This window comes from Curcuma longa, chromosome 8 (genome assembly GCF_044706935.1).
Source record: "Curcuma longa cultivar G26 ecotype Majalengka, Jawa Barat chromosome 8, ITB_CL_G26_1.1, whole genome shotgun sequence".
Taxonomy (NCBI): Eukaryota; Viridiplantae; Streptophyta; class Magnoliopsida; order Zingiberales; family Zingiberaceae; genus Curcuma; species Curcuma longa.
The window spans coordinates 6,120,434-6,140,232 of record NC_133868.1 but is presented as its reverse complement, the minus strand read 5'-3'; the positions used below and the strand labels follow the sequence as shown (position 1 = coordinate 6,140,232).

General features: G+C 35.0%; 2 protein-coding genes across 5 annotated transcripts; both read right to left on the bottom strand.

Moving 5' to 3' along the window:
* Positions 1–278: 278 nt before the first annotated feature.
* Positions 279–1,618, bottom strand: LOC141833478 (vignain-like). The gene is made up of 4 exons (XM_074720935.1): positions 1,180–1,618; positions 855–1,090; positions 641–781; positions 279–542 (listed from the first exon to the last, which is right to left on the bottom strand). Exons 1-4 carry the CDS (start codon positions 1,616–1,618, stop codon positions 279–281), a joined length of 1,080 nt encoding a protein of 359 aa, XP_074577036.1.
* Positions 1,619–4,453: 2,835 nt separating this feature from the next.
* On the bottom strand, positions 4,454–18,601 carry LOC141832791 (uncharacterized). 4 transcript variants are annotated; one of them, XM_074720172.1, is made up of 15 exons: positions 18,330–18,601; positions 17,829–17,893; positions 16,481–16,774; positions 14,755–14,955; positions 13,110–13,307; positions 12,481–12,675; positions 11,134–11,197; positions 9,944–10,015; positions 9,695–9,833; positions 8,055–8,095; positions 6,899–7,090; positions 6,528–6,599; positions 5,510–5,659; positions 5,267–5,408; positions 4,454–5,183 (listed from the first exon to the last, which is right to left on the bottom strand). In XM_074720172.1, the coding sequence occupies exons 1-15, from the start codon at positions 18,519–18,521 to the stop codon at positions 4,939–4,941; spliced, it is 2,262 nt and encodes a 753-aa protein (XP_074576273.1). In that variant the 5' UTR covers positions 18,522–18,601; the 3' UTR covers positions 4,454–4,938. The 4 variants fall into 4 exon arrangements, with proteins under 4 accessions (XP_074576273.1, XP_074576274.1, XP_074576275.1 ...); XM_074720173.1 differs by having other exon boundaries at positions 4,454–5,177; XM_074720174.1 differs by having other exon boundaries at positions 9,695–9,824.
* Positions 18,602–19,799: the final 1,198 nt, after the last annotated feature.

Genomic DNA, 19,799 nt, shown 5'->3' with positions numbered 1-19,799 from the left:
GGTTCAGTCCATGAATTTAGTTCAGTCATTTTTAACTTCAACAATCGCTTTAATCAGTTGAAGAGTTAAATTGTAGGATTCTGCAGTTGTATTAGTAAAAATCAAGCACTTCTTGTCGTTATAAATTGCTTCAGTACCATCGAAAGCAAACAGACTTTTATTCATTACTAAGTTTATCTTATGGCAAGGTGCACAGAGTGCGATAGGAGAACCTGAACAAACTTCCAACAAGAAACATTTAAAAGTTGCAGATTCAGATTATTCAGCGGCAAATCGCCCTAAAGCTCATCCTTCAGCGGCAACTCCTCGTGACCAGAGCTGGAAGATGTCTTAATGGGGAACGATGCCATCGCCTCAATTCCACAAATCCCAACAGGATATTTCGTGCCATTGATTGCCATCCTTACGTAACCCTTCTCCCCCCACTCGGCCCCCCATGAGTTTTTGACGATCCAGTATTTCTGCCCCTCCTTCGTCTCCCCGTACCCTACGACTGCAACTCCATGATCTAAATGTACGCCACACTCCCCATCGTACACGCCCTGCAAATCCACAGCCGTATCAGCTAGCTTTCGATTCGAGAAGAAGAGATTAACTAACTAACTAACTAACGCTGAGAGCCTGAGACAGAGTACGAGACCTCAGAGTAGAACATGAAGTCTCGGCTACTCCCTTCGATAGCAACTGACACAGGCTGCTGAGCCACCGCCTTCATTAGAGATGTCTCGCCGATAGGAACAACCTCGTAGCCATCGATCACGGCCGCCACTTGAGAATGTTTCTGCGCATTCCAGTTGATGAATTAGTTTGTGAATGTATCGAAGAGAATGAGTAGTTGGTCGAACGCCAGTTACCTTGACGTTGCACTCTTGGCCATCTTTGCCCACGTAGGGGTAGTTTTCCTCACTCGTTATGCCTCCGTTCTGTTGGATGAACTCGAACGCATGCTGCATGATACCTCCGCTGCATCCATAATCGTATTTGGTGTCGCAGTCGATAAGCTCTTGCTCCGACAACGAGACGAGTTGCTTGGTTTTGATCTGGTTTATTCCCTCGACGGCGGCGACGGCCGAGAAAGCCCAGCAACTCCCTGCAAATTAAAACCGATCTATCGATCGATCGATACAACTTCGATGCTATTGAGAAAAGGATCCATTCGTGCATTAATCTACGTTTTACCGCAGCTGCCTTGGTTCTTGACTTCGGTGACTGCGCCCTTCTGCCTCCAGTCGATCGAACGAGGGGGGTCGGCGTTCTGGTACGTGAACTTTCCCCGTCGACTGCCCCGAAACATTTGGTGGTGGTCGATCTTAGACCCGGCGAAGGTGCTCCGGAACTCCTCTCTCGTCATGTCCCCAAACTTGTTCAGCTTCAGCTTGTACGGCTTGTCCATCTTGTTGATCTCGTGGATGTACTTGACATTGTTCTTGAACACATTGAACCTTCTTCGCTTGTCCTCGAGGTCCCGGGCCACCGTGTGGTGGCTTCGCCACTGCTCGTACAGGTCCCAGAGGTTCTCCTCGGACGCGAGGTCCTTGTCGGTGATCGGAGTACTGCTGCCTGCCACCGCGAAGCCCAGGGCAACTGCTAGAGCTAAGAGGGCGGTGACCTTCAACATTATGAGAATGGTACTGTGCATTGCTTTCTGGAATTGGAGGTATTTATAGAGTGGAAGAAGACAGTTGTTGTTTCTCGTGGGAGTGGAAGAACTATGGTGCTGAGATGCAGTGCGAGGCTGTGCAAGCTAAGCAGTTGAGATTGCTTTGGAATTCTGGAGGGACGCTTTCGGACAGTTGGGGAGCTCCCTGAAGCGAAACTCAAAATTTAAGTATATGGTATGAGGTTGGAGCTCAAAAATGGCGGAGCAAAGAGCACATTTTGTAACTGTCTTGTCTGCATTCCAAACAATTCAGGGTTCCTTCCAGGAATTCTCGTGTACAGCGCAAATGCAAGTGACCAAGCAATTTCTTAGTTCTATCTTAAATTTGTTTTTTTTTCTTTTTTGTCCAGGAGGAGTAATCGAACAAATTGCTCTTGCGTAATAAAATTAGATAGGCCGCAACCTTTGCATTGGGCATATAAAACTGTTGTGGGAAGCAGGGTAGCAACAGGGCTGTTGAAAGAGACGATTCTCATGGCATCCATTTTTTTTTTTTGTTTTTCTGGTAACAATTATAAATCAAACGGCATTTTATTGGGGTGAGCAACTTTTAGCATTATCATTTCACGAACCTAAATTTCAAATTTCCAAAAACACACCTCACTTTCTCATTATACCACTCATCTTTCTAAAAAAAATCTCTCTCTTCTATAAATTTTTACTCTATCCATTCAACTCTCAATTTACTTTGTCAAATAAAGTAAATTCAAATATGAGTAATGGATATATTAAAGAAATTTCAAAAGTACATTGATTTTGATTTGAAATGATTTAGAGTTCTCCTTAACATTCATTAATAAATTTTGGACAAAAATCTAGAGAACGCTGAATCACTTTAAATCAAAATTAATATAATCCTGAAAGCCTCCTTAACATATCTCTTCCCTCAAATCTGAATTCAACAGCGTAAATTAAAAATAGTAGATTTTTAAACTTATAAAGACTTGATAAAATTTATCATAAATTCATTATAAAGCGTAAAACAATATGATATTCATTAACCAATATCATCAATGAATTTTTAGGACTCCATGATTCAAAAAATAACAAACTTTTAAATTTTCAAATGATGTAAGTCCATTAGTCAATTCCAGTCCCATGATTCAAAAAATAACAAACTTTTAAATTTTCAAATGATGTAAGTCCATTAGTCAATTCCAGACGAAACTAATTGATGGACCTAAAGAATTCCGAATTATTTTAAATCAAAAATCAATAGACTCTCTCTTTAATGTATCTATGCCCTTAGATATAATTCGATAGTGTAAATTAAGAACAATTAATTTTTAAATTTGTAAATACCTAATAATATTTATTACAAACTTCTTATAAGACCTAGGACAATAATACTAACTAACACCACGGATAAATTTTCAAGACTTTTCTTATTTTAAAAATATTAAATTTTTAAATAGTATAAGTTCATTAGTCACTGACTAATGGAGGTAGAGAATTCTGAATTATTTTAAATTAAAATTAATATATTTCTCGAAGTCTTCTCCCATATTTGAATTCAACAATGTAAATGTAAATTGATAGTAATATGTAAATTGATAGTAATGAATTTTTAAATAAAGAGAGTAAAAATTTAAGAAGAGAGAAATTTTTAACAATAGTGAAAGGAGTATAACATATACGTATTTTTTAAATTTTAAAATCTGAATACGTAAAATAGATAATATGGAAATTTACTCACGTGGTTCAATAAAATACGGTAAATTAAAATTACTGAGCAATATGAGTCATTACTCTTCTGATTTTTTTTTTCATGAGCCATGAGTGTTTAAATATTGAATTGAAAAGATTAAGGTCATTTCATGATTGACTATCTTTAAAATGCTTCTTTAAGGAAAATAGAAAAAAGAAATAATATGGGATTAGTTGACTATTTAATCAATTCAGTTACAGATTTTGAATTTTTAATATTAATATATTGCCAAATGACTGGAATTTCTTTTATCATTTATTTTTTTTAAAACAAGCTGAAAATTCAAAACTTCCTTGGTAGATGTATGTGTATGTGTGTGTGTCTTTAACATCAACACACATCCAAACAAAATAGTTCATCCACGATTGTTTGCACCTACAAAAGTAAGAACGGCAGGTTGTACTTATTTGCCATGTTGTCTTGAGCATCAGCAACTTCAAGCTCCCGATATGCTTGATTTCCCAACTGTAGGGCATGCTGTTATAGGACTGTGTTAGGGATCTGGGAGTTTCCGGAGCATAATTAAGTTGATTACGATGGAACAGATTTAATGAAATGGACAAGGATCAAATCTCGACGAAGTCGAGACAATGTCCTCCTCCGTCATAATCATTTGCAGTTTCTTGATTTACTTTTTCACATATAATCGTGAGAATCGATCGTGTAGGACTGCTGGGTGACAGATTTCACTTTTTACTGAAGTGTTAGGGATCTGGGACAGGACGGGGAGTAAATGCTATACTTGGCTTGCATGGTTGGCTCGGTTTGATTCATCAAACCAAACACATGCCGAGATTACTTTTGAATCGGATCAAAACCAATAGCATTCCTTAAACAACAACGATTTAGTTTCCTACTATCTTTTTCACCAAGTATGTGAGAATTTCACTGCTGTTAAAAAGATTCCTTCAATACACTTCTTATAAACACCCACTATTCACTTTGATCAAAATTGGTAACATCAGTTACCTTTACTTACTGTTTAGTCTGCTAACCGATTTTTTTTTAAAATCCTTTTTCTTGTATACCTCCTGAAATTTACATTCTTTGCAGCAAGTCGCCTCATGCTTCGAAACACAATCAAAGCAGTGAAAAATGATATAGAATTCGTTTAATCTGAAGCAGTTTTACATACCAAAGATAAAATTCACGAGGTATTTGATAATATTCTACTACACTCCGCGAACATATGTTATAGAAAGAACTCAAAAAACAAAATACACCTTTCATTAATTTCTCCCCTTCTAAAATAAAGGATTTATCCAAAGTAAAAAATTCCATCCAAGAAAATCTTCAGCGCAACCAACTTGTAATATGCAAATTCAGTTTCAGTTCAGGTTTATGAATTAGAAAAGTAAATGCTAGCAGAGTCCGGCATCCCTCTTAATACGGTAGGATGATGCTTGACTAAACCAATAATCATTACTTGATGAAATTCTCAGTCTGGAGTTTCTGTTGGTTGGAATATGTTCCAGACGCCAAAAGCTAGTTTCATGCTCAGCTACACCAACGATGGCATGTAACGATTTTGTAGAGGTTGCCTAACCATGCAAAATTGTAGATCAAGGATTTACTTGGTATTGGAATCCTCAGCTGATGCATGCTCGCCAACAGGACCAGCATCATTCCCATTGTTCCTTAGCAATGCCAAAGTCGGACCTAGTGCACTCCTTCTCAGGGCCCTGTATGACCATGGAGTAGTGCTGTTGTGGCTTTGTTTCTTTGGCGTCGATGCCACTTCACTGTTCTGAAGTTGTGACTTTTTCTCATCCAGTGCCAGTTCGATTTGCTCCCAGCCTGTACTTAGTCCTGCATCTATAAAATAAGAGGTGATGCATAGTCTTCTTCCTAAGTCCCAATAAAATACTAACTCATGTTCCACTGTCAATTCGGTAAACCTGAAAGAGGTGTGGCTGACTGTTTAGAATTAGTCTCCACAGCCAAGTTGTTTGATCTTCCTACCTCTGACTTTTCATTCTGCAAACTATTTGGGTACTGTTCCTTGAAGAGACGAACATCAAGAAGTGATGTATACTTGATCTACATTCATAACAACAATCAGTTACTATTTTAACCGAGTATTTCAAAATCTTATACTATGATAATCGAACAGACTAGTTTATACAGACACAAACGGCTACCTCCAAAGAGCCATCGTCAGTGTATAATGTGGAGTCAGCCTGCAATGGAGATTCCTCTGCATCTTTGTCCTTTTTAAGTATTGGATATTCTGGAACTAGTACCAAAACAATGTTCTCGGAAATAGGATCATATGATGAAACTTTTCCGACCTGCAAGCAATGTCAACATTATATTTTATCCATCAATAATAAAATGATTAGTCTTGCCCATTGTTTGAAATTTCATGTTGATCATTCTAGTAAATTTCTGGATCTCAATATCAGCCGGTCGCTAGAGGAGTGTTACATTATGTTAGCACTTAACATGCTTTGACACACATCAAAGCATGTTGAGATAAATAAATAAATTTGAGTAAAGATATCTAGACTAATTTTTGTTAGTTGAGATATTTGTTATATTTTGTAACTTGTTTCTCCATAACTTTATTTCAATTATCTAATTATCATAATTTATTTTTAAAAATAAACAAGTTAAGTGGAAGGAGATTGAAGAGCCACAACTCATTTGAATTAATCTCAATATGTTCAAGGGTGTAGAAACATGTCAGGATGTCGGTGTTTGGTGTGGTGTAGTACAATAAAATTTTAATTCAGCAAACCATTTTATTGTTATAGTCTTAATATTGATTAAGTAGAAGGAAGATTAAAAGAGTAAAATTTATTACAATTCATCTAGGCATGCTTTGGTACATTCCGAAATGTGTCAAATGTTCACATCATACAGTACAACAAAAAACAACTAATAATCATAGTTTTATTTTTAAAATTAAATAAACAATGTTGAAGGTAACTAAAGGAGTAAAATCCATTCGAATTCATCTCTAAAGCATGTTGGCATGGTATATTATTGGAATTATGTCATTCTGACCTAGGATAGAAATCCAAAGCACGGAATGATACTTTACCAAGGTTTTTCCCAATATTGTCTGTTAGTTTAGTGGCAGGAAGCCAAGGAAGCCAAAAACTATTTCCTCATGTATGTGCCAATAATTTACTTGGGTATGTGATAAAAACTTACACGAAAAGGAGAGATCTCAGGGCACCAAGACGAGGATAACTCAACCAATCGATATACAAGTATGTCACCTTCCTGAAAAAAAAAATAAAACAGGCCATACCAAATGTATAAAAAGCATTCAATCAGTACACAAATACCTAGATGCTAATTCTTCAGCAAGTAAATACAAAATTAAACCAATTTTAAAATTTTGCATGTCACTGTGAGCACTGGATTAGCATAGGATAACATCAACAGAAAGAGAGCTAGGAAAACAGAAGTATTCAATTTTGTCATCACACTGCTGCAAACATGATGAGGATAAGAGGGAGGTTCCACTGTATGTTGTTCCTCATTGGTGATTAAAGGAAAAAGATTCTTGAAGCCTTTACCTTTGGTAGACGAGTTAAAGGAAAAAGACTCTCAAAGTTTGTCTGGTCATTTGCATGTTGTTCCTCATCAGTGATTAAATTGCCACTGGAGGTTCTGCAGGTATATTGGTCATCATTCCAGCCTATTGTTTTCTCCCTTCCCCATTTCTGGCCCTTCTTTTTGCTAGTTGTTCCATTCCATTTTAGAGTCTCCTTCAACGTAGCAAATAGAAGCTACTTAATCATTAGTAAAAAAAATGGATAACTCAAAAATGTAGTGGAAAAAATTAATTAATATTGCATTATAACATTGCTTTCTTGGGAGCTTGTATGTAGAAAGAGGTTTGGTGCATTTGGTTCACTGAATTGGATAGACAAGGAATGGACTAGTCATGACTATGGAATGAAATAGACAAGGACTATAATAGGAGTAAATATTCCTTAATTTTGTTCTATGAAAATGCAACAAAGGACTATAATAGGGCAAGGACTATATAATAGAACTATAAGTATATGATAGAGAGATATTTATACCATGACAAATTTTAATTTTATCAACCAGTATAGATTTGTATGTAGAAAATGTTAAAACCTCCACAATTGAGCACACATGAATAATATTAGACTTCAAATAGTTACAACATCCAGAAGCAGGAGAAAGTTGTCATCTGCTTACAGGACTTATGGGCAGTGGATACCTCTACTAAATTTTCCTTTCTTGGTAAACTACTCTAAAGAAGTTTACTTTTCCTTCTCTTAGTTTTTTTAATTTCTCACAAAAGTTGCACATTAAAATTCTCCAACAACAACATGCTATCATACTACCATATACAAGTAATTTAGCATAAGGGTGTTTGATGTGCTGATGTATAACTTGAAAAAGAAATTGTTTAGGGATGCAAAATAAAGACTCCACAGCTAAAATACATGATTGCCAAATACATTGAAATGGGATAGCGAGTCATTCCAAGAGTATATCAACAACTTTGAATGCAAGTAAAAACACACCCTTGTTTTTTAACATTTTTAAAAAGGAAATATAAGCAATGTCGCACTTGGCCAACTTCATTAGCAAGAACCATTAAGCTCAAACAAACAGGTTCGATAGCAAAATATGAGTGGAGGCACATGATACTAACTAAAGCCTGTAGCACAATAAGCATGAACAAAACCATACCACTGGTCCATTTGAATGTGTGTTCTTATGTTCTTGATCATCTGTAAAATAAATCTCAAGTTAAGCAGAATATAAATACAAAGAAACCAATATCAACTCAAGTGCAAACATAGAGCTTATATAGTTTAAGGCTTGAAGCATGTCTATACTTGATAGCTAACCATAGGAAATGAGGAACTAGCACAAATAATTCCAATTTCATGTAATCTCGCATAAAGCAAACTGATGGAATAGGATGCTCCCCACACTAGAAATCAGAGCCTTGTACAAAGAGTTGACTTGCTCATGTGTGACACGAACAATTGCAAATAGGTCCACATCATCTGTGTATGGCATATTTTATGTAAACAGATTAGATGTTTAAGAACTGTAGTAGTGTGTCTTCACTTCTTATTAAAAGAACAGGCATGCATAAAAATTCACACTTGAAAGTGTAATTTTTATGTATGAGAAATTTCAACAAAAAAAATTAGAAATGAAAGAGTGGAATTCCTTGGTTCAGAAAGTGTGGACACTCGTGATGTTAACCTTTGTTAGTGAACAGGGCATATCTAGCTTGGTAACAGATTGTCCTTGGTTGAGTCAACCCAAACCACATAACAAAATAGTAATTTATTATTGTCCATGATAATGGAAATCCCATCAAATTGCAGACAGATAATTATGTATGATGGGAAGCATTGAATAAGTGCATCTCAAAATGAACAAGAAACATGATAACAGCATTTAGAAAGGTCATGAAATAACTTGGAACACGTACAAGGATATTTAAAATTGTACAGTCTATAGAAAATCTTGTTCCAAGCAGGGGTATCAACCCCCTGCAGGAATGAGACAGTGTTGTGTTGCGCCAACACCTCATGCTAGAGGCACCAAGGAGGAGAAGAGGTAGAAGATTAGGAAGAGAAGGGGAAGAGGGGGTGAGGGGAGAAAATGACTTACCTACGAAAGTCGTAGATAATCACTCATTCACTCGTAGAGAATCAAATTAGGGTCATTTTATCATTCCACAATGGCGTTGGTGCCGTTAAGTGACATATGTGAGTAGTGCTTCCACGAGCGGTGCCACAATGAAGTCCATATGCATTAGCTCTACGAATGATGCCTGCAACTGATAGTGTCATTGTTTCGTCATTTGTGGCAGTGTTTTGTTATTCTCCCTAGCAACCTAGTCGTTGTTCAGTCATTCCATGTTGCTGTTTTGGTAGTCACACACAGAAGCCAAAAAGAAGCATAGCCATTACTAAGGGAAAAGATGTTTCATGGTCTCGGAGTTATTGTGTGTCATTCATTGGATTAGACAGTAAATTTTGCATGTGTCAATCGGAACAAAACCAAATTTTAAACCATGGTCTATGGATAAATAAAAGCTCATACAATAAACAAGAGGCAAAAATGCCATAGGCGTAGAGTAAATCAAAGTGCTTAGTTGCCTGTTTCGACAAACCATATGGAAAAGAAATACAAAAAGGAATTTAACACTCGTAGATAGCCACAATCATCCAACCTTAATTAGAACTGACAAAATAACAGAACATAAAACTTTGCAGAATGCATTCTCCAGACTAACTGATGCTTATATTAACAGTGACAACCCTAAAAGTGAAGGAAAATGTCAGAGTTTCAAATATCAATGATACCTAGGGATTCGAACCGAATATGACCAGGTCTAACAATTACAGGAATGATCTCTTCCTCTCTGTCAGAAGTCTCATCTACTGCTTGATGGTCAGATGATGTATTTTGTTTGTCATTTGTTAGCACTTGAACCTGCACTTCCTTCAGATCCACAGTAGAATAATTAAGAAGATATGGTTACACAATTAGGTAACCATAAATAAAATCAACCAAATTTTGCTTAAAACAAGAAAACAATATCGTTCTAATACCTCTACTTTCTGCTCGGCCTGTCTGCGCCATTGTCTTTTAGCTTTTTTACGACGAGCACTTCTACTGGGAAGCTAATCATAAACGATAAATAAAACAAATTCAAAGGATCTCATAAAGCATCAACTATCAAAGGAAGATTCCTGATCCAAAGATCGTACTATCAGAAATGACAAGGATTAAGAAAAAAAACTATGAACTATAAAAAAAATGTTTATTTTTATTGACAGCGGAATATAATAACTGTAAGATCAAGCTCCCCTCTGATAACCTAACTAAAGAAAATAACATGCTTCATCAATATAACACTAAAAAGAAATTGCAAAAAATGTATATCAAAATACATATGCAATTTTATTCGTCTTAGAGATCCCTAATCTAAATAAATAAATAAAAGAAAATTATTTGTCACCCCGATCAAAAATGTATATCAAAATACACATTTACTCAGTTTCCACCCCGATCAGAAGGTAAAACATCATAACATCACCAGATAACCTAAAGAAACAAAATCAGTAATGTCGAGGTTATTTTACCAAGAGTTTAGCACAAGGTAGAAATTCAAAGATACAGTTAGAATAGGCAATTATGGCTTAGACCAGTATAAAAATTATGAGGATGAACACACATTCCCAACAACCTATCCAAATCATACGGAGTTAATGCCTCAGAATTAAGTTCAATTATTAACAGCTGAATTGAATATTTTTCCATGCAAGGACCATCCTATTTATGCAATTATTGTGTATCATAACCACGGCTAGTATAATAGCAGCAAGTATCCTACTTACTCAGGTCACATCTAAAAGGGCTTTCCTACAGCCCCAAATAACTTAACCACATGAAAGTGCCATATTTTTAACCAGAATGCTCAACAATATCTAAAACCTTTACCCCAGACTCCCAAATCCTCATATCAGGGAGAAGCAAGAGGGTAGAAAGAACAGAAGGGACCACCTTCTGTTTCCTTCTGTACACAATCATGCCATGACTTATTTTCAATCTGTGTTTCCTTGTTCAGTTGCACTAACATGCAAAATCCCAACAGAAACATGCATGCAAATCAAAATAATTAAAAAGTTTATAGATGTGTTCTTTGGTCACATAAAACACACTCCAAATTATACAAAAACGAAAAATTACAGGAACAATTATCTCAATCAAAATAAACATATGTGAAAGAGGCCCTAACCTTTTTTGTGTCACCAGTATGAAGTTCAGGTGGGATTTTGTGAGAGTTGTCAACATAATCAGACCTAATAAACAAAGTTAATACTAATGCATTTCCGGATGCTTAAACAAGATAGAAGATGTTAAATATAGTGGAAAACTATTCTTTACAAACTTAAATGTGAAACTTACTGTTAGTGAATTGCCGTATCAAAAGGGAAAGAGTTTACACTATTTTTTGCCTCAAGATCTCACAATAGAAATAACCATATTGGATTGGCGACTCTTTAGCACAGTAATCAAGAATAAATTGATCTTCTACAAAGGCTTTTGTTATGTATAACAACACACCTAAACACAAGAATACAAGTGTGGATCTGATACAACCCTCAACAGAATAATCATTAAGTACATACATGTTGGTAAATCAAAATACAGTTCATACTGCCTCATGTAAACAAAATGCCATATATCCATGCGGCACTGAACATCACTAAACTAGATAACGGGCATAAAATAACTCGCTGTACCACTAAAGAGGTTGACACCAGAAGCAGAACCAAGCACAAGGAACCAGCATAGGAGCTTTAGCAGACAAATCAAGGCTTGACGTATGGATAGAAAGTGCATAGCGAAGTATATCGCTCAATAAGCACAACTGACATTGCACTATGATGTAAACCCTATAAATGCCAACCCCTGTGGACTGTGAACTATTAGTTGAGAAAATCTTCAATTATATATAACCCTTTTAACTCCTTACTAAATTATTATTATTATGATGATGATGATCCAGCTTGTATTATCATTTATCCTGCAGAAGTTGCTACTTGCTATCTAAGGATGGAACATATATTTGTTAATGTTTCATCATATTGGAATGATAGTGTTTAAAATATAATACTATATATCTAAAGTTACTACATGTGATAAATTATAAATATCGAATATAGTTCTAAAGTATTTTAATTAACTTGTAGGATCTTACAATTCTATGCTCCAATCCTACTTGACCTGTAAACCTCTTCCATTAGTAAGTAGGATCTCAATCCTTACTACCTTGCACATCTGCACACCTTGCCTGCAGAGTGAGTGTTAGAGAAGAGAAATCTAATCCTATAGCCCAACATGGGTAGTTCAGGACATCTTAAGCATACTAAGATAGTAGGAGAGTCCCTGTATAAATGGGTGCACATGTTGGTAACGACTCAGCCATTCTGCTCTTCAACCCATAATTATGCTTGCGGAAATTTTACATAAGAAATGCTGATATTAGACGATCTCTTAAACAAATAAATTGGATTAAATAAATTAAAGAAAACACATTCAAATTATGTAAAAAGTATATAAAGGCACACCAATTATGTACCTCTCTTGTGTGGCAATAGAACAATCATTCTGATCATCATTCTGTGAGGTGGTCTTATCAAAAATTTCATTCCCATTGGACAGGTTGAGTGTCTCATCTAAGGCCAGGCTTTTCTGCTGCTCAGCATGAATGTTTTCTTCTTGATTGGCAGTTATACTAGTCTTCTTTGAGTTGTATAATTTTAATTTCTTCTTTCTACATAAAGAAAAGTGGGAAAGTAAAACTCCGAAGCCATAAAATAATATGTATTTGAAGATCTCAAATCTACCAGTAAAAACAGTATACAATATCTTAAGCTAGAAGCTGCAAGAAAAGAAAAGGATGATAAGGACATAAAATATCAGTAAGCAAAAATACCATTTGAGAAAAGAGTCACAAAAGTACTTGGGTCATTTGATATAAACCACCACATTCAGGCAAAAGTAATAATATTTTGTGTCTGCTAAGTATAAAAATAACTAGTTATGAATAGATCTCTTAACCAAAGAAGAAACATGTTCATCTAAGTATAAAAATAACTAGTTATGAATAGATCTCTTAACCAAAGAAATAATGCAAACTATAGGTGTAAGAAACATGTTCAAAATATATATATATAAAAGTTCAGGGAAAAAAGATCAATTATGTACCTCTTTCCTTTAATAGTAGAGCAATCCTTATGATCATCATCACTATGTGAGGTAATTAACTTGCCGAATTTTTCCTCCCCACTGGACCTGGTGCATGCCTCCTCTAAGGTCAGGGATTTATGCTGCTCAGAGTGTATGTTGTCTTTCAGGTTAGCAGTACTAGTTTGCTTCAAGCTGTGAAGCTTACATTTCTTCTTCCTATATCAGCAAAAATAGACAAATAAAACTCCAAAATTATCAAAAGGTTCCAGGAATTATTATGTATATAAAGGTTGTCAAAGCCCTTATGCCATTAGCCAAATTGGAAAATTAAACACATAGCAGGCCAATAATATACAAATATTAGAGGTTGTTAGGTGAATCAAGTATCAATTCATCACCAAGAAGAGCTACATTGAACCAAAATGTTATGGTTCTTATCAAATATCAAATAATACTCTATTCACTGGGCCTCCAAAGTAGATCAAAATAAAGCGTAGCATTAGATTGTGTTTGCTTGGATAGAAAGATAAGAGGAGGGTTGAAGAAGGAAAGTGATACAACATGTGTAATTTGTAATTCTTTGCTTCTCTCTCATCCCCCTCTCCCTCATAACTTTCCATACAAGTAAACCCAGCCAAAGCTGTCATAGGATAGTGACCTGAATCACTAGTTACTGAGGTAAGCTGTAAATTCATGATCCATGTTATTCAAATTTGAAAACTAAATCTCAACAAGTCATGTAGTGTATGCATCAACTCTGACAGAAAACATACACATGAACAGGCATCATGATGCATACTTGTGACTCATGATTAGTTCAATAGTTGATAGTAAAGTCTTGAGTCATTCCTCACTGAATATATAACTAGGCACATGGCAACTACAAATTTTTTTTTTGGCACAAGTTATTAGAATTATCACGAAAGTATCCTACAAAGAACATGTGTATTTAAATGAGAATTTAGATGGTGAAGTTGAGTGAAGGACAGACATAGTGCTACATTATTACTTGACTGTCACTTTGATAGGATTATATCTTTGAATACTGATGTAAGGTTAACAAGACAATTATGACAAGTAGAGAAAATACATTGGAAAATATGCAATAGTCACCAATAAACAATTGCATATGACAATATTATATATTACCATTTAGCATAACTAGGAAATTTGAAAAAAAAAAACAAATGGAACCTAGAACCAATAAGTATTTATGGAGGTGCAATGAATAGAATTTAGATAAGGAAATGTATCAAGAAACAACTCACTTATTGGACAACATGATTAGATTAACTTAGCTACCTTTAAGTCCTTATCACTTAACTATACAATATCTACCAGTAAAAACAGTGCACAATATCTTAAGCTAGAAGCTGCAAGAAAAGAAAAGGATGATAAGGACATAAAATATCAGTAAGCAAAAATACCATTTGAGAAAAGAGTCACAAAAGCACTTGGGTCTTTTGATATAAACCACCACATTCAGGCAAAAGTAATAATATTTTGTGTGTGCTAAGTATAAAAATAACTAGTTATGAATAGATCTCTTAACCAAAGAAATAAAGCAAACTATAGGTGTAAGAAACATATATATATATATATATATATATATATATATATATATAAGCTCGATAAGCTCGGGGAAGAAAGATCAATTATGTACCTCTTTCCTTTAGTAGTAGAGCAATCCTTATGATCATCATCACTATGTGGGGTAATTAACTTGCTGAATTTGTCCTCCTCACTGGACGAGATACATGCCTCCTCTAAGGTCAGGGATTTATGCTGCTCAGAGTGTATGTTGTCTTTCAGGTCAGCAGTAGTACTAGTCTGCTTCAAGCTGTGAAGCTTACATTTCTTCTTCCTATATCAGCAAAAATAGACAAATAAAACTCCAAAATTAACAAACAGTTCCAGGAATTATTATGTATATAAAGGTTGTCAAAGCCCTTATGCCATTAGCCAAAATGGAAAATTAAACACATAGCAGGCCAATAATACACAAATATTAGAGGTTGTTAGGTGAATAAAGTATCAATTCATCACCAAGAAGAGCTACATTGAACCAAAATGTTATAGGTCTCATGAAAAATCAAATAATACTCTATTCACTGGGCCTCCAAAGTAGATCAAAATAAAGCATTGCATTAGATCGTGTTTGCTTGGATAAAAAGATAAGAGGAGGGTTGAAGAAGGAAAGTGATACAACATGTGTAATTTGTAATTCTTTGCTTCTGTCTCATCCCCCTCTCCCTCATAACTTTCCATACAAGTAAACCCAGCCTAAGTTGTCATAGGATAGTGACCTGAATCACTAGTTACTGAGGTAAGCTGTAAATTCATGATCCATGTTATTCAAATTTGAAAACTAAATCTCAACAAGTCATGTAGTGTATGCATCAACTCTGACAGAAAGCATACACATGAACAGGCATCATGATGCATATTTGTGACTCATGATTAGTTCAATAGCTGATAATAAAGTATTGAGTCATTCCTCACTGAATATATAACTAGGCACATGGCACCTACAAATTTTTCATTGGTGCAAGTTATTAGCATTATCACGAAAGTATCCAACAAAGAACACGTGTATTTAAATGAGAATTTAGAGGGTGAAGTTGAGTGAAGGACAGACAAAGTGCTACATTATTGCTTGATTGTCCCTTTGATAGGATTATATCTTTGAATACTGATGTAAGATTAATAAGACAATTAGGGCAAGTAGAGAAAATACATTGAAAATATGCAATAGTCACCAATAAACAATTGCATAAGACAATATTATATATTATCATTTAGCATAACTAGGGAATTTGAAAAAAATATGGAACCTAGAACCAATAAGTATTTATGGAGGTGCAATGAATAGAATTTAGATAAGGAAATGTATCAAGAAACAACTCACTTATTGGACAACGTGATTAGATTAACTTAGCTACCTTAAGTCCTTATCACTTAACTATAATACTTGTGCTCCTCTTAGGAGACATTACCATAAGAATATTTGATAGGGCATCGGATCCCATATAATGTTCTAGCAAAGTCAAACATAAATGCATCAAATCATATTATTATAAAATTGCTCGTCCTGTTTATTCATATTCATAGAAATAAGAAAAATCATTTAGAGAAATCAATAGAAATACACAACATTGTGCAAATAAAGGAAAAAAAGATCAGTAAGTACAGCCATTAAAGTATTGTTATAAGAGTTTCTGAGAAATATGTTAAAGCAGACATCAATGTGTCAACGGAAAGAGAAAAGGCAGTATCGGTTATTTAAGCTGTAAGGATGTAGCTATAAGAAGTTTTATAAGCTATATAAAGTATTAAAAGTAAATTTCAACAAAGTGAAAATCACTCAAGTTATGAATGAAAGTTGATACTTTGGGTTCTGTAGTTCATCCGACTGCTTCCTTTTTCTTTTCAAATTTATTTCTTCAATTGAGAAAGTTGGCATATTGGTTGTTCTTTCCTCTTCTGCATAAGCATTCTCTACGGTTTTATTTTTGCAGGGTATAGCTATGAAAAGCCTTATATCCTCTTGAGAATCTTGAACAGTGAGAAGTTCATCACATAAAAAAATAGGCCTCTTTTCAACAATATCAGAATTTTGTATATGATAGGCTTCACCACCAATCTCAAAAAGCTTCTTCTTTTTGTCTAGCTTCTTGCTAACCCTGGAAAAGGTAAGAAAAGAGAGAAATTATAATATTTAATGCAATAAAAGAAGTAATATATTATTATATAATATGAAGCATAGAAGAATGACCACTTCATCATATTCATATGCATAGAAAGATGCAAAGCCCTATCATTATCTATCTGAGTGAGCTAGTTAAATGGTTTAAGTTGTAAAACTCAAAATGTCCCTAAAATTATCAATATCATGGAAAATTAATGAGATTTATTGGAGAAAGCAGTTAACCAAGCAAGACAAATCAGAGTGAGGGCGAGAATTCATGATGGTGCATTCAATTCTGAATGCCAGAGGTAGAGAAAACCTTCTATCCGAAACTGGAGAGATTTATCAAAGCATTTTGACTTATTTTCTAACCTAGATCTTTGCAAGGGAGTGAGATTTAGAGATCGATACATCATGATCAACACCAGCAAGGAAAGTAACTACCCTTTTGCATCAAATTTCCAAGGATCGCATTATGTAACAGGCAACAAAAGATCCTAACTAAAGCAACAGAACAAACGTCCTAAGGATATTTGCAGGGAGCAACCATATATAAAACATCTTCCACGTGCATTGAAGAGACACTAATAACAAGTAAAAATTTGCACTAAGTTCAGAAGAAAAAAAATCATGAAATAGTAGTTTAGAATCACATGCAGATGAATGGCATGTGATTCTAATGAAATCCTGATTTGTATATACACTAATAAATAAACACCATAGCTTTAAGAACACAGACTGATAAAAACCTTTACAATTCTGTACTAGGATAAAAGCATTGCAGAATGAAGCACTAACTGAATTTCTTCTCCAGAGACAATCATAGGCACTAAATATGGCTGCTTATCAAGATTTTAAAAATAGGATTTGGTCAACCCAATATAATGATATCCCTAATTATAGTATTATTTAAACTTATCCATTACTTTGTTACTTGGTATAACAAAAAAGAAATACACAAGCTAGTATACAACAGCAACGACTCACTAAATTGAGACCAACTAAACCTTGTGAACCTCAACAAGGAAACATTATACACAAATAGTTACCTGACTTTATCACTATTCTTGAAGATGCTTGTCGATTCAAACAGTGGTAAAACGAAGTCATCCATCTGAAAATAGAGGAAAGGAGTAAAGGGAGTAGATAAAGTTATTTGTATACTATTTCATAAAAAAATCTACTGGTATAGATATATCCCACCAAAACTCACTTAGCTAGAAGCGACATTTATCAACATCACATGACATGCGTAGTCAAAGAATATGTTGCGTCCTATATCATACTTTTATTATCAAGAACTATAGAAAATAGGAATTTATTTGTTTAACCATAGCTCTATTGGTCATTTGCAATCAATCCGAAAAACATTCAGATTCCAGAAAATCAATTACTAAAATAACCGAAAAGAACAGAGAATCCCGTTCATATTTTTATCACGGTTATGAAACCCTTTTTGCTCGGAAAAGGGAGGGGGGAAAACACAAAGTCCAAAAGTAGCATGAATCCGACAACTGAAGAAGAGGAGCCAGACAGGCGGAAATGCTTACGGAGAGGATGATCCCATCGGGACAGGTTCCATCGAGGGCGAAGGTGCGAAGGATGTGAGCAGCGACGTCGGAGACGGTGGTAAAATCGGGGCGGACGAGGAGCCAGCAACGGACGAAGCCTTCCGACTTCTGCGACTCGGTGAGAAGGTGGTCATCGAACTCCACGCGCAACCTCACGGTGCCTTCTTCCATCTCCCGGTGAAGTGGAGAGATCGCAGTAGGGTTTCGTCAGAGGCGAACTCTCTCCGTCGTCTTCATTTCCTCCTACTAAATCTAAACCCCTTACCAGGGCATATGATAGTGTTAGTCCTGCACATTTTATTATTTATCTCACACTAATTCAAAATTCATAATAAGAATTTATATTTTTCAAATAGGTCTCGGGATACATGACGTTTTATTTTATTTTTTTATAGAATTCAGATGTTAAAATTCTTACCTATCCTATTAATTCGCACGATAATTAATTTTTAAAAATTTTCATTCTACTGCAATAAAATGCTCTATAATATATCATAATTAAGATTGTACTTAGATTCAGAATTAGGTGCATCATTATTATATTAAAAATATAAATTTTTAAATATGAAATGTAAATTTTTCAATTTTTTTTCTAATTAAAAGATGTATTAAAATTCAAGATAAAATTATCTACAGCTCGAATGGTGTGGGGAGGACTAATATGACTATGATAGACTAGTTTGTTGGTAGGAAAAAAAGATTTCTAATGCTTATCATTTTTTCATGTCACGGGGTTTGGAAGTAGTTTTGAGTCCGGTGGTGTGGAGGTCGGAAGTTATGCCTAAACAGCGATTTATCTTGTGAATGTTAGCAAATGGACACTTGAAGACCAAAGATCGTGTGAAATATGAGCCTAACAAATTATGTGAGTTATGTCTACTTCATGAAAAAATCAACCACCATTTATTTTTTGAATGCCCCAAGATTTATAAAGTATGGGGCAAGTTGAAGTATTGGCTCGGTATTAGATAAAATTTTACTTCTTTTGAGGAGATGCAGTAAGTTCTTGGGCGACATTACAAGAATGGATGATGGAAAACCAATGCGTACTACCTCGACATCTCTAACTTGATATACTATATATGAGAGGCATGAAATCGAAGGTGTTATCCCGGATTTTGATTGGATTTTTCGCAAGGTGTAACAAGTCCATGTGTATCGATTTGTAGATCTCAAGTCACGATAACATCTAAGCTGTTAGTGGCTCTATTCTTGAGATGAAGGCACCCACTTGTGTAGACATGTGGGGTTGTGGTGTCTTTAGATGTTGGTGGTGTCATAGGTTTGATGTAGTTTCTTGTGTGATGGATCATTGTGTGTGCTCAACGGCTAATGTTGTCTAGACTATGATGTTGATTTGAGGGGTCTAATTTCTCTTATTTTATCTATATACAAACTATTTTTTTTAAAAAGTACTTATTAAAATAATGTTAAGAGAAATAATGACAA

Excerpts from the sequence above, each read along its gene's own strand:
- LOC141832791 (XM_074720172.1), bottom strand. The coding sequence starts at position 18,521 with ATGGAAGAAGGCACCGTGAGGTTGCGCGTGGAGTTCGATGACCACCTT. Across the intron at positions 12,676-13,109 it reads TCTACTATTAAAGGAAAGAG|AAAGAAGAAATTAAAATTAT; the intron begins GTACATAATTGA and ends TTCTTTATGTAG. Across the intron at positions 11,198-12,480 it reads TCTATTGCCACACAAGAGAG|GTCTGATTATGTTGACAACT; the intron begins GTACATAATTGG and ends TTTGTTTATTAG.
- LOC141833478 (XM_074720935.1), bottom strand. The coding sequence starts at position 1,618 with ATGTTGAAGGTCACCGCCCTCTTAGCTCTAGCAGTTGCCCTGGGCTTC. Across the intron at positions 1,091-1,179 it reads CAAGAACCAAGGCAGCTGCG|GGAGTTGCTGGGCTTTCTCG; the intron begins GTAAAACGTAGA and ends TTTAATTTGCAG. Across the intron at positions 782-854 it reads GCCAAGAGTGCAACGTCAAG|AAACATTCTCAAGTGGCGGC; the intron begins GTAACTGGCGTT and ends TGGAATGCGCAG.